This window comes from Lygodium microphyllum, chromosome 22 (genome assembly GCF_053477565.2).
Source record: "Lygodium microphyllum isolate KBCC chromosome 22, Lygodium_microphyllum_v1.1.10, whole genome shotgun sequence".
NCBI classification, from domain to species: Eukaryota; Viridiplantae; Streptophyta; class Polypodiopsida; order Schizaeales; family Lygodiaceae; genus Lygodium; species Lygodium microphyllum.
The window spans coordinates 38,109,348-38,123,631 of record NC_141156.1 but is presented as its reverse complement, the minus strand read 5'-3'; the positions used below and the strand labels follow the sequence as shown (position 1 = coordinate 38,123,631).

Here is a 14,284-nt window from a genome sequence, read left to right as displayed (position 1 = left end):
TGCCCCCATTGTTAGCAAGCGTGACCCAGCCCATACTTCTGATATGTGAGATATGTATACCATGGGAATGGGTACTAAGTCCCCACTTCCAAGGAAATTGGAAAAGAGAATAGTGACGCAATCCTTAGTATTTGTTGTTTTGTCAATGAAAATAATAACTAGCAAATAAATACTGGTACGAAGAATATACCTACGGGAAGATGAGTACATAAAGAAGGACAGAGACACTCGCCACTGTGTCACGTGTTGGTAGGTGTATCGGGAGCAGAAGACACAGAGTAAGAACTTAGAAGGTGGGGGTACAAAGGAATTACCGCGCACGCGCGCACAAACACACACACACACACACTCTCTCTCTGTGTGTCTGTGTCTGTCTTTCTGCGTGTCCGTCTGTGGGCCTTCATCGCCATTTCTTGCACATACTGAAATTTCACTCTTCGTTTCTCGGAGAAAAAATTTGCGTTGCGTTGTTCTCAGAGGCGCATTTGGTGAATGATTGGATGCGACGTTACCAGGTCAGGTCAGTTACAATGTCATTCTCCTGTTTCTGCTTTCTGCTTGTTGTACTTATTCAGAGAGAGGCCACAACATCGCATTTCTGTCCGCCCTTCGCATTCGCATTGATTTACGGATTGAAAACCTTCGCTATTCCATGCTTTCAAATGAGAGAGAGAGAGAGAGAGAGAGAGAGAGGAGGAGGAGGAGGAGGAGGAGGAGGAGGAGCTGCATTGACCTAAAGGAACGCAATTTTCCTTCATTTACCATCACTGTCCAATCGATTGACGAGAGAGCTTTTTTGACTCATCGTTTTGAAATTCTTCTCTAAGCAGGGTGATGCACGCCGGATTCTCTCATTTGACAGCCTGATTTTGTTCGTCGACCTTACAGATCCTCGCCATTTTAGCATAAAATGGGATAATAGCTCTCTCTCTCTCTTTCTCCCTCTTTTTCTCTATCTCTCGCCTTTATTTATCCATCTTCCCATAGCCTGTTATGGGAAGCGCCTCTCAGCAGCTTCTTCACAGCAACCCGAGGAGTTTGTCATGCACCGAATTTTATAAATGGACTCGTTGTTGCATCGGAGGTTCCAAGTTCAACATATCTGTCTCAGGCAAGCAGTGGAGAGGAGTTTATTTCGGATCATGTCTGATTGTCAGAAGGTCGGACAAAAAGCCTGCTGATAGGAAATATGGAGCAGCAAAATGGAGGTGCTGTGATGCAAGTGCGTCTGAGATATCCCTCTCACCGCTGGAGATTGTGGGAGTTAATGCCATACCAGAAGACTCACTGGTTGCATCCTTGTCTAGAAGCACTGTATCAGTTGACATCGGCGAACTTCAGGCCGCAAAGTCTCTTGAAGAGGCCGGAATAGGGATTTTGGAGGCTGATTTTCACTCCGAGGCCTTGTCAGTCGACAAACTAGCAGCTACATCAAAAGTTCCTGAGCTGCAGAATAGTGAAAGGTCAATCGCTTCTGCTGAGGAACTGGTTGCACCTGAGGAGTTAGTGCAGTCCTTAGGGACACAGAATGAGAAGAGCTTGCTGCAGCAAATGTGGGATATTGTTACATTTGCTGGTCCTGCCCTTGGGATTTGGCTTTCTGGGCCAATGATGAGTCTAATTGACACAGCTGTTGTAGGTAACTGCAGCTCAATAGAACTTGCAGCTCTTGGTAAGTGCTTGCTATAACTCACTTGAGCATTATTTGTTATGTTGAAAAATGTTAGCCTTTTTTTTGCATCACAGACTTCTAAGGGAGTGATGCAAATGATCTGATAAATGAACATATTTCCAGGTCCAGGAACTGTGTTTTGTGACCAATTGTGCTACGTGTTCATGTTCCTCTCTGTGGCAACTTCGAATGTGATTGCCGCCTCTCTTGCAAAGCAGGTTGACATTCCCAAAAGTGCTTACTCATATGTTAAAGCTAGCCAGAGGGGATGTGCATGGGCACTAGTGCCCCATAATCTTGCCTTGCTGAAACAAAAAGAGGAATGACATTTGATTTGTGTGTTGAAAATTTTATGTTGCAGGATGAAGCTGCAGCTGCGCATCACTTATCCAGGCTGCTGTTTGTTGCTTTGGCCTGTGGAATTAGCATGTTTGTTTTTACAGGAGCATGTTCTTCACGGCTTCTTGCAGGTAATCTATGGTGTGTCTGTGGAATGAGATGCAGGATGTGCTTTAATTCAAACAGTTACTAAATTGTATACGTTTTATATTCAGCATTTGTTGGGCCTCAAAATATTGGTTTAGTTCCTGCTGCTAATTCGTATGTCCAGGTATGATTAAGTAAATGCCATATAATCCTTTTTCCTATTCTGTACTACTTGTAAAGATCTTGTATAGGTTTTATATCTGTTTGGTTGTAACTTACAAATAATTTATACTTTTTTTGGCTGCAAACCCACATAAAATTTGGGTTTATGTGCATGCTGCAAGCTTTCTGAAAAATTTGTTGTGTGTGAAGTTTCAGTAATATTCTAAGGCCAATTGAACAGCTCTACAACAGTTATAGGAGACAGAAGTACAATTAATGACTGATAAATGGGCTCAAATTGAGAAATTAATTGTTTATAATTGAGAGTTTCACTGCACAGGGAGAAACTGAGCTGTTGATCAGAGCCCATTGATTGCTGAAAAATGAATAGTGAAAACTCAGAAAGAAATCAGAGAAACCCAACAGCTGTTCTAGGGGTACCAAGTATTATCTAAATTCCGTGGGACACTTAAATACCTCCACCAGGAGCTAGGGTTTAGACACAATGTCATCCACTATGTGTCAAAAGATGACATACCAGCGAGACAGTAGGGTTTGCGGGGAGGAACACGGAGTGAACTCGGCAAACATGGAGAAGAGAAGAGAAGAGAGAAGAAACTTTGATGAATGGAATGATGAAGTTTCAAATCATGGACTGAATGTGATACAAGGGACCAAGGGTGCCGTAGCGCAAGGAAGATGATGAAGACAGCCACGAACCACGAACTGCAATGTCCTCTTGAAGGGGTGTGAGGGTAGTGGAGAGGCTGGAGAGAAGAGGTGACGGACTGAATGAATCAGCCGTAAGGAATGAATGAGAGAGTGGCCTATAAATAGGCACAGTCAGTCTAGGATGGCGCCCCTTTTTGGGGCTGCAAACCCTAAACGCAAAACGCAGAAATACAAAAAAACGCATATTGCGGGTGAAGGGGTGAAGGGTTTCTCAACACTACGGTGTACATATGCAGGCCAAAGTCAGTCAGCCAGGATCTACAGCACAGATGGAAAGGATTGCAGTCAGCTGCTATGATGGCAAGCAACCTGTTGTTGTCTATATAAGGCAAGGAATCTCCTTTCTCAATCATGCAATTATTATATCATGGTAGTAGTTACCCAAGACACTTCTGATGGGTTCCTAAGCTATTTGTTAAGAGTTGGGGCTGTCATGACTTCTTGAGAAAGCTGGTTGCAGAGCCCTTGGATTCAGATGAGAGCAGCACAGCCGACAGCTGCAATTTTATTGATGGGCCTGGCCTTGCTGCAGCCTGATGAGAGTTGAGGGCTCATATTTGGCATAAAGGGAATCAAAATTTTACGGATGAAAACATGTAGGCAATCTTGAGGACGGCAGGGACTTAGTGGGTGGGTAAACTGCAGTTAAGCCAGTTTCTGCTGGGGCTAGTTTTAAATTTGCTGCTGTCATCCAATTTAGGATTTTTTGCATGGAGGTCAGCAGTTCTCAGGTCAGCCAGTTTTACAGCCTATTGATTGTTCTATCCTATTTCTTCAGCCTATTTATTGGCAGGCTCCAGACATTGCATCAGGATTCTGATTCATCGCTATTTTCACACCCTGCTACCAACATTTTGTATCTGAGAGTACACTTGTTGGTTGTTGGGCCTCATGGTCAGGACTATCTATTGAAGGAGTGGACCTTGATTCAAGAATATGTACCCTGCTTTTTCACCATTACTGCCGATAAATCCAAGAGATCATATGCTCATTGAAGTTGTTTAAGAATTCCTTTAAATCAACGGGATGAGTTGACATTCACTCAATTGTTTTGTTTTTGTTGTTTTTCTGAGGGTGTTAGGGGGCTTTGGTGCAACACATGTTTTACGTGATCTGATTTTTGACATCATAAATTCAGATTTTGTACAGAGGCACTGGCCGTTGAGGGTTCATTTGTGAATTCCCCCCAAAAGAGGGAACTAAAGCTTCATGAGAGCATGCTAGAGATTGTTGAAGAGCATAAGCTGAGATGGCCTATGCTCTTGGTCTTAGTGTATGCATATGTTATTTTGGTTGTGCCTTGGTTGTTTAAAAATTGCCGTATTGTAACTAGGGTTCATGAGTGTAGTTCACCAACTACAATGCTATAGGCCATAGACCATGGATGGTATACCCATGGTTTCTAGATTTCCACATAAGGATAGTAATTCATTATTTAGACTCTACCAATGAGTTTTGTTCCAAAAGGAAGGAGTTAATGTTGTTTGAATTCTCGACAATTGTGTGAAAGAAATGGTATGGCAAACACAGCAATGCAAAGTGTATGACAACATGGGGAACACAATGTGAAGAGTGCTGAATGATATGGAATGTATGAATGAATGATGATACGAACAGTGGGGTCTCAAACCTGTCTCTCTAGGACTGGGGCAGAGGTGACTGAAGGAGTGTTGGAGTGTGTCGTACTCCAGCGGATCCCAAAACAGCAGCAGCAGTCTCCAAATGCAGGTCAGGATGCAGAAAATGCAGAGCAGCAGCTGAAGAAGATGTCTGGTGATGAAAATGCTCAGTATGACTGATGGTGACAGCATCAAGAGTGTCTTGGACAGCAGGACAGCCTGATTCTGCAGTAAATGCAGACATACTGCTGCTGGAACAGGTGCCAGCAGCAAGTGAGACAACTGGGTGAGATTGTGATGAAGATGCTGAAGCTGAGGGAACTTTCCTAAACAGGTTGCCTAGGTGGAAAGGGGCTCTGGACAGTAGGGCAGCACTCATAAAAGACTCCTTGAATTGGAGGTGCAGATGGGAGGTGCATTTGCCTAATAAAATCATTTAGCAATAATTACTTTTTGGTGCTCAACACTGTACCTTTTGTAGAGGTAACCCAATTTAGACTCATATGTGGACGAGGAGGATGATTGCTTGAGTGCAATTGAGATTGTGGCCACTCATCTCCTCATAGGTAGATACTTTTTTCATTGCTTCCCAGTGCGAACAAATCTTACACCTCCTTGTGTTTAATAAGGTCAAGGATGTCAATGTGAACATGGGGCTATTTAACTAGGCCTATCCTTGTACATCCATCTTAATCTATCAACTAATCATTCTAAATCTCTATCCCAAACTTTCTCTGTGTCCCTCTGTCTTTGTCTCTCTTTTCATTAGACTCATATAATTGAACACCAAGGGGAGTCACTTCCCCTCCAAATACTAGCCATGAAACAAGGTAGGCGTCTCCTATGGATGCCAATGATAATCTACAAGCCAAGCAAATGATGGAGCTTGATCATAGTTGGGATCCTCCTTGTGCTACTTGCCAAGAGGAGGGTTCATTGAAGTGTTCAAGGGACACTGGAGTGTTCAAGGGATTCTCCTCCTTGTGCTACCTACCAAGAGGAGGGTTCAACCAAGTGTTCAAGGGACAAAGCCTTGATCGCATGAACATTCCATGTGGACGTATGTATCCCCATCTATGATGCAACTCCTAACCTTAGGATAGATTATGAAGCACAAGCTTTACCACTAGACCATTTGGGAATCTCTCTCTCTCTCTCTCTCTCTCTCTCTCTCCCCCCCCCCCCCCCCCCCCCGCCCCCTTGCACGGCCCCCCAAACCCACCCTAGGGCACAACGACGCTATCACACTTTGATCCCCCTTCTTATATGTTCCTTTCCATCCCTTGTTGCTTATAATCCTAGTCTAGCCATTGCCCTCTTGCTTTTGTAGTATGGAGTCTTCTTTTGATTGTTCTCTACCATCACTTGGATTATGCCCCTTAATCTTTATTGTGTCTTTGTGGGCATGTAGTCCCTTTTGACTTGTTGATTTGCAGCCACTTGGCCATGTCTTGCTTGTTGACTGCTCTATGATCTCCACTTGCTTATTCCAACATTGCCCTTTTGTCGACATTTGAAGAGTTCCTAACCACATTAGGATAAGGTTTTTTTGAACCTTAAAGTTAATGATTAGGGTTTTAATCTTTGTTCACTTACCTTGGCTCCAATAAGTCACTTTTGCCACTTTTTCATCATGAGTCGTATGTGTTGTGTTCTTTTATTTTACTCATCTACTAGAGATTGTCATTGTCCATTGTTCCCTACATTGCTCAAGCATATGCACCTTCTTGAAGACAGCCCTTGTGTTGATGGCAACTTTGGGTGACAATGTTTGTTTTGCATTGGCTATTGGAGTACCATGATCTCGGCTATATGACTCCTTCAATGTGTTGTAAGTCTTTTTGAGCACATGGAGATAGTGACAATAAGCTGTTGTGGACACAAGTGTAAATTGATGATGTAGTTCTCCCCCACGTCTTTCTTTGTGAGAGAGAATAAGATGATTGCTTTGTGCTCTATGGAGGGTTTCCCACCTAGTTTCAAGTGGTGTGGCTTCCTTGACCAATAACCTTTGGATAGGCAGTTCACTTTGTTAAGCTAAAAAGGTGCATTACATATTAAACCCTCATTATCTCATTAAAGAGTCCTAAAACTCAAATGCAAAAATGTGTGTTAGTGTCCCATAAGCTAATTGCACACATTTGGTTGGTTCCTTCTCTAAAGATAGTGTGTTAGGCCACTTACATCCTAAGTCATCCCTTTGTCATTTAGTTTGCCCATCACTCTAGCTATTGTTGTATTCATTTGCTGTTGTTGACTTAACCATTTGGTGGCAATACACTTGTGCTTGGTTCATCTTGCTCCATTGTCATTCAAGCCGCTATGCAATTGCTTCAACCCTTGCTAGATGTCTTGAGTTGTTGCTTTGATCAACATGACCTTGAGAATGATTGTGTTCTCTCCTTAGTAGGCTGCCTTGTTGCTGTTCATTGCCTACAGGGCAAATGTGTGTTCATGTCTATTATGTTAATTGCTAAATGCATGCAACTTGACAGATAATATTATTTTTTGACTTCATAGGCAGATACATGCAAACAATTTCCTATCATTTTATCTTCTATTGTTGTTTTTCTCAGATCAGGAGCTTGGCTTGGCCTGCAGCCTTGGTTGGTATGGTTGCACAGAGTGCAAGGTACTTTGACTTTTCAGTTTGTATTGGTTGATTTTGCCATTTTTTTCTTTATTCACTCACATACATTCTTTTTTTGAAGTTTATAATTGAGGTACTTCATATATGTTTATTGGTTTGTAATGTGTTCATCCTTACAATGTTCTTGAGATTTCTAGCTCGTTCAATTGTAAGATAGATGGCCAAATAATGCATTAGGATGGTTTTAGTATGCTTGAGATTCTTGTATTGCCTAATGTAATGGAATCAAAGACATGGAATTTGTTTAACTTAGGTCAACCTTGTTTAGTCATGGAGATGATGAGTTACGATTCCAACTTACTCAATTGCAAGCATCATCTAGGAAAAGGAAAAGTACTATGGTATTGTAAGTTTTCACTCTAGAGGCTTAATCTTAAATATTTGGGTTGTTAACTTGCATAGTGTCTAGATAGAAGGCTAGGTTATGTGTATGGACGTGTGTGTATTTATATATAAGTGTATAAGCACGAATCAAAATAACATGTATGCTTTGATACCATGTTAAAATGACTGCTGTGAAAGCAAACCAAAGAGACAGTAGGGTTTGTAAGGAGAAACACAAAGTGTATATGGCAAACGTTGAGAGAAAAGAGAAACTTAGAAAACATAGACGAAGAAGATGAATGATGAATCATTGAATCATGCTAAGTGAATCAAGTTGATACAATGGAGTTGAAGCTTTAAATATAATTGCATTGTCATGTTTGAATCAAGTGGTAGTACGTGTAGGGAATCCACACAGTGAAGGGAGTGAAACGGAGTCCTTCGGTAGTAGGATATCAAAGGTAAATGCTGAATAGTTAGGGAAGGATAGTCAGCTGTAGAGGGAGTGAAAGGTAGTCCTCAAGAGCTGTTTGAGATGAAGGATATGCTGAAATCTCTCCTAGATGATGGCTGCTATCAAGGCGATCGTTGGGCAGCTAGCTTGAGAAGAAAATGCAAGAATATTTGATGATCTCTTCATGTAAGTGGTTGTAGATAGGCAATTGTTGGGCAACCCTTCAAGAGTGAAGAAAATAAAAAAATGCAGGTATTTGATGTAGGGTTGATAAAGAGAGTGTAACCTCATGTAAATGACTTGAATTTGTTGCAAATGAAGCTTAATGATGATACTAGGTGAGGAGGGTTGATGCGAGATGATGTAGGTTGCAAAATGCTAGGTGGAGATGGATGTAGAAGCCATGAACCGTAATGTCTTTCTTGCGGGGTGTGAATGACAGTGGAGAGGATGGAGAAAGGAGAGAAGAATGTGAAAGAGAGTGATAATGTAAGAAGGAATGAATCTGTGGGATGAAAAATGAGAGAAGTTAGTACCATATTTATAGGCACAAACTATCTCGAGTGGTGTCCAAACTCTCTTGAGTGGCTCCTAGTGAAGTCTCTCGGATGGCACCCTAGCTCTCTTGGGTGGTGCCTTTATACTAAATAATGATCCAAATAAAGTCTTTTTGGGATTGTAAATGGAAATCAAAATAGAAGTGAAGTAGAGAAAATATATTGAATGACTTGGCTTCTCAATACCTCCTCTCAAGCCCAAAAAAGAGCGAAAAAGAGAAGTGCGAGAGAGAAGAAGATCAACCCAGGGAGCCCAATGTTCCACCTGTAAGATAACATGCAGTGAAGAGTTGTAGACATGATGAGCTAAACTCAACCTTGGGAGAGCAGTCCACAAGCTTTGTTACTCCATGTTGGAAGGTGTATGTAGGCTTAGCCTCCAAGCCATGGCTTAAACATACAAAGCCTTGAATTAGGAAAAACCTATAGATCTTGGGTATCAATGGTAAAAAGAGCATGAATAAACTGATGAGGCAATGGATGATATGGTATAGAGATGTCAAACACCCCAAGGGTTGTTAACAAGATGGGTGAGGAATTGTAGGAATTGTAGGATGAGAGAGGATCCCCATTGAAGTCGAAGGAATGGAATCCCCCTTTGAAGAAGAAAGATGAACCCTTGTTGGATCCCCTTGCGAGAGAGATAGGGAATTAAGAAACTTATTGATCATGGCTTTCCAAACATCGAAAGATAGAGGAAATACTACTTACATTGTTGAAGGAGATATCTAGGGCTTCTGTGGAACAGTAGCCGGAGAGCTTCCAAAGGTGGCCTCTAGAACCTAAATAAAATAAGGGAGTGGAGGGATGGGTATCACATAGAATCTCCTTGATGCGCACATTAAAGTCGGTGCCCATGGAGCAATACAAGGGAGATGAGGGAATAGAGAGCTCTTGAGGAGCCAAGGGTGGATAACAATCACTCTCTCAATGGAGTGGATTATAGAGCCAAAGGAGAGGAAGGAGTTGAATAGCCTTTATCTCTTGAAGGAGTGGATTGATGAGAAGATAGTATCCAACAAACATTGTCTCTCGATGGAGTGGACTATAAAACCATAAGCCATGGTTGTGGAAGCCATTGGACGTGAAAATAGGTGGGGGGGAAACCTTCGTAGCACATTGTGGTGGTCTCTAGAAGGTTGTGGTGTCTAACGATTCTCCTTTTGCTTGTAAGGACTTAGTGCACATTAGATGCGTCTTATTGCCTTGAGCATAATATTCTAATAGTCGATGCAAGATGATCTTTGTGGCTTAGAAGGGAGATGTGGCATAAGGAGTGCTTGGTGGTAGACGCATATACCTTGGTGGTGTAGGGAGTAAAGGTTGAAGTCAATAGTCTTTGGGAATATGACCATTCTTGCCATAATGGGAGCACCTAGTGGATTGTTTATTAGGAGAAGCCATAGCAACCAGAATGTCAACTTGGAAAAGGGAGGGTGAGAGGGAGAAGAAGAGGATAACTCTTAATGATGCAGCGGAAAGGGAGAAGGTAAATTAAAAGATGCTACTACTCTTGCAACTTGGTTTTGTCTTCAATGTAGAGAATCTTTGCCATGGGGATGTGAAATTTTAAGATGCTTTAATCTTGCTGATAACATTTGATCAAGTTATTAATCAAATGTGCAATGTTGTTTAGCACGTGATGTACGTAGGAGTTATTTCATGATAACAGGCCAAAGACCTCGAGGATGTAGTGGGTGTTAAAAGAAAAAATTGTAATAAGGTATGTCTGACAGGTACGATGTGGTATTCAATGTTAGATTTGGGCCTAAATCAATTTATTGGCTACTAATGTCAGTGGTGACATTAGAGACTAGGCATTAATTAATTAGTTAATACTGGTCTAAGGGTCAATAATTACTCAGGGATACTTGGAAGACAAATTGGTCTAGTCAATTTAATTATTGGTTGGTGAAATTAATTTTTTGATCATTAGAATAATTATTAAATTATTTTTAGAATATTACTTTTGAAAATTAATTTAATAAGTTGAAAATGTTGGAAAATGGGATTAGAAGACTGCTCCTTGAAGTGGAAAAAACGTCTTTTAGGGGCTGGTGGAAGTCTATTCTAGCCATTGTGAGAGAGAAGGAGGTCCTTAAAGAGTAAGGAGAGGTTGCTAATGTGATTTACAAACATTGAAGATCAGTCCTATACCATGTGACAGCAGTTTGGAGCTCTCCAAGAGCAGTGACAGTAGCCCAAGATTCTTCTAGTGTAGATGACAGCAAAAAGGAGGGGGCAACAGTCTTTTTGTGGTCCTAAGCTATAGGTGACATCTTCCATGGCTGTTTGAGTAGGGCAACAATAGCTTTTCAACATTTCTTGTGATGGTACTTTGAAATTTCTCTCTCTATAGCATTCTCTCTTATCCCTTAGCCATCTCTAGTTATCTCAGCATTTTCTAGCAGTTTGAGCCATGAGAGGAGTAGATTTTGGTCAATCTTTGCTGTAAACCCTAATTTACAGAAAAAATTAGGGTTTGATAGCAACCTCGGGATACATCCTTAGAATTAAGGGCCTAGGACTTGAACCAGTAGTTGAAATTGAAGAATTTCAAGGAGATATAAAAGGCCAGGCAGCCAGTATCAGTTTTGGGGCTGAATTTGTCTTTCAATGAGCAACGTGAAGGCCTATCCCCAAGCCAACCTAAGGGAAAATTGGTTTGGAGGCTTGCTAGTCAGTTTTGAGAGCAAGAGACACTTGGATTAGTGGAGGAGATTAGATGATCTCAATTGTACTCATTCCATTTGCAATATAAAATAAAAAAATTCTACAAGGGGGTGTTGTTTTTGGGGCCAATTGGGTGTCCAATGTCCAAAATTAAAGTTGTAAAGTGTACATTTTTAGTTTATGTGAATTTTATGCTTACTGTAACTAGTACTTTAGTTTATGTGAATTTAATGCTTACTGTAACTAGTCCAAGGAGGAAGGCTGGTTTTAATCTTCTTGGCTTTGTGAGTGCCTTTGGCTCTGATACAGTGTCAAAATAAAGGCAGTAGGGTTTGCAAGGAGAAATATAGAGAGTATACGACAAATACAAAAAAAAGAAACTCAGAAAACATAGAGGAAGAAGATGAATGATGAATTAATGAATCATGCTAAGTGAATCAAATTGGTACAACAAAGTTGAAGCTTTGAAGATATTACATTGTCCTTTTTGAATTAGGTGGAATACTTGTAGGGACTTTGCACAATGAAGGGAGCGAAGTACTGTCCTTTAGTAGTAGGATGTCAAAGGTAAATACTGAATGGTGAGGGAAAGGACAACTAGCTGTAGAGAAACAAAATAATCCTCAGGAGATGTCAGAGATGAAGGGTATGTTGAAAACTCACCGAGATAATGGTTGCTATCAAGGCGACTTTGGGTAGCTAACTAGAGAAGAAAACAAAATAATTTGTTATGAAAATCTCTTTGTGTAAGTGGATGTAGACAAGCTTGCCAGCCCTTCAAGAGGGAAGAAAACACAAAAATGCAAGTATCTAATCTAGGGCTGATAAAGAGGGTGTAACTTGTTGTAAACGGCTTGAATTTTTTGCAAACGAAGCTTGATGATGAGATCAGGTGAGGAGGGTTGATGCTAGATGATGTAGATTGCAAAACGCTAGGTGGAGATGGATGCAAAAGCCTAAACCATAATATTCTCCTTGCGGGGTGTGAACTATAGTGGAGAGGATGGAGAAAGGAGGAAAGAATGTGGAAGAGAGTGACAGTGTTAGAAGGAATGAATGTGTGGGATGAAGAATGAGAGAAGTTAGTACCATATTTATAGGCTTAGACTATCTCGATTGGTGCCCACTGAAGTCTCTTGGGTGGCACCTCGGCTCTCTCGGGTAGTGCCTTGGTACTAAATAGTGATCCAAATAAAGCATTTTTGGGGTTGTAAATGGAAACCAAAATAGGAATGAAGCATGGGCCCTAGGAAAATACATTTTTATCAAATAGTCGATCAAGCATTTGGATCCAATTTGATGTTCCTAGGTTTGGGAACAACCAATTTTTTCAATAATGTTGCAGTTAAAGATTGTGCAATTCCATTTGGTTTGTTCAAAGTATTGTTAATAATGGCTCTAGTTACCGTTATCAGATCGAATGATCATACTAGTTTGGCATTGCTGAACCTTGGCACCTTATGAAGGTTGGAACATGGTGCACTCCTATGAATAAATAGGAGTTTTGACTTATGGCAAAATCATGTCATTCAATATTTAGAACCTGATTGAGCTTAAGGGAGAAAAGACATTGTGAAGCTTAGAAGTTATAAATATGATTTTGAATAGGTATTTTTCTTTTTGAGAGCTCAAATAGCTCTATGATGTACACATACTTATAAGTGAAAGGTACAATTGAGAAGTGCTTTGGAAGATAGACAAGTAGAGACTAAAGATAAGATTCAATTGGGTGTACTTTGACAATTAAGAAACCCTTGAAATATTTTAATTTGTTGATTTTGCAACAATTAAGAAATTGTTAAAATTTTTTAATACTCCATTCTTGATATTTGCTACCTTGCAAACTTTAAGAGTCTAAGATGTTTATTGAAATTGGAATGCTGAAAACTCGCATTTACTGTAAGAGCCATGCTTGCAAGATTTGGAAATTGCCTTTATAAAGAAGTTGAATTCTACTTCAAAGCTTAGGGAGAGAGGACCTCTTGATGGGATAGTCTTATGATGGAATTTGAGAGTTGGCATTTGATTGTTTCTTGGAAACATGAGCTTGTGCATGTGCATAAATCAAATCATTTTTTACTCGTTGTTGTATTGCTTCCTTGATTTGATTTCGGAGATGTGTATCTTATCAGCTTCTTATAAACATGGAGTCGTGCATTCAACTTTATGAGATCGTGATTATAAGCTCATTTTTTATATTTACCAGGTCATAGATATTATAACACCTCTAGTAATTGCTATCATGTAGTGCAAAGGATGCATATTTTAATAATATGGTTGAATTCTATATTGGAATCAAATTTACAAAGTTTATGGAAGAAGATAACATGTGTAAGTGTTGGGAAGAACATGAGAATGACAATAGGTTGAATTGGATCAACTTGATTAAATATCACTATAAAAATTAGGAGAGAGAGAGAGAGAGAGAGAGAGAGAGAGAGAGAGGTGCAGATTTCTATCACAGCAGACAGAGATCTGTGATACAGCAGACACACAGAGAGAGAGAGAGAGAGAGAGGCTTGTGCTGTTTCTGTCTTCTGTGAGCTTTTGGTTCAGCATCCAACCTGCACAAGTGGTGATACAATATGGCTGGTCTGGATATGGCCTTTGTCAACCAAACGGTGGCAGCCCTTGGTCTGGATTCTAATACAGAGGAACCAGAGGATATGGTTCCTTGTACGGAGGAGATGCCCCCTGGTCCTGACTTCTAGCCTGCGGGCAAACGCACCAAGCATACTTCGGAAGAGACAATGGATCATCAGGAACGTTCTTATGCGTAGGTTGCTTCTGATTCTGTGGATTCTCAAGATGTTGATTGGGAGCATTTGTTGGAGTTTGCCAACACTCTGCTTGGCGATTATGTTCAACATAATCATGAAGCGTTTTCCGACTCTAGAATTGAAGATGTTTTGGAAGCCACTATGGATCCGAAAAATGTCCTGCGCTCCTTCTCGGTGTTTTATGAACGTGCTGTTATACTCTTCTTCGCTGGTAGGATTCCAGTGCTTGCTCATA

At 40.7% G+C, this 14,284-nt stretch overlaps 1 protein-coding gene across 8 annotated transcripts in view; it reads left to right on the top strand.

Annotated features, from left to right (window-relative positions):
* The first annotated feature begins 281 nt into the window (after positions 1-281).
* The window catches only part of LOC148017041 (protein DETOXIFICATION 46, chloroplastic-like), a 40,178-nt gene continuing 26,175 nt past the window's right edge, over positions 282-14,284 (top strand). For 3 of the 8 annotated variants that reach the window (XR_015687861.1, XM_087662807.1, XM_087662808.1), the window contains exons 1-6: positions 282-520; positions 831-1,672; positions 1,796-1,890; positions 2,034-2,142; positions 2,227-2,282; positions 7,188-7,243. Coding sequence is in view for 7 of the 8 variants with exons in the window: in XM_087662807.1 (XP_087518933.1) it covers positions 994-1,672; positions 1,796-1,890; positions 2,034-2,142; positions 2,227-2,282; positions 7,188-7,243 (995 nt within the window). In the remaining variant the exon portion in view is untranslated. The remainder of the gene's footprint in view (positions 521-830; positions 1,673-1,795; positions 1,891-2,033; positions 2,143-2,226; positions 2,283-7,187; positions 7,244-14,284) is intronic. The other 5 variants (XM_087662809.1, XM_087662806.1, XM_087662805.1 and 2 more) reach the window with 5 other exon arrangements.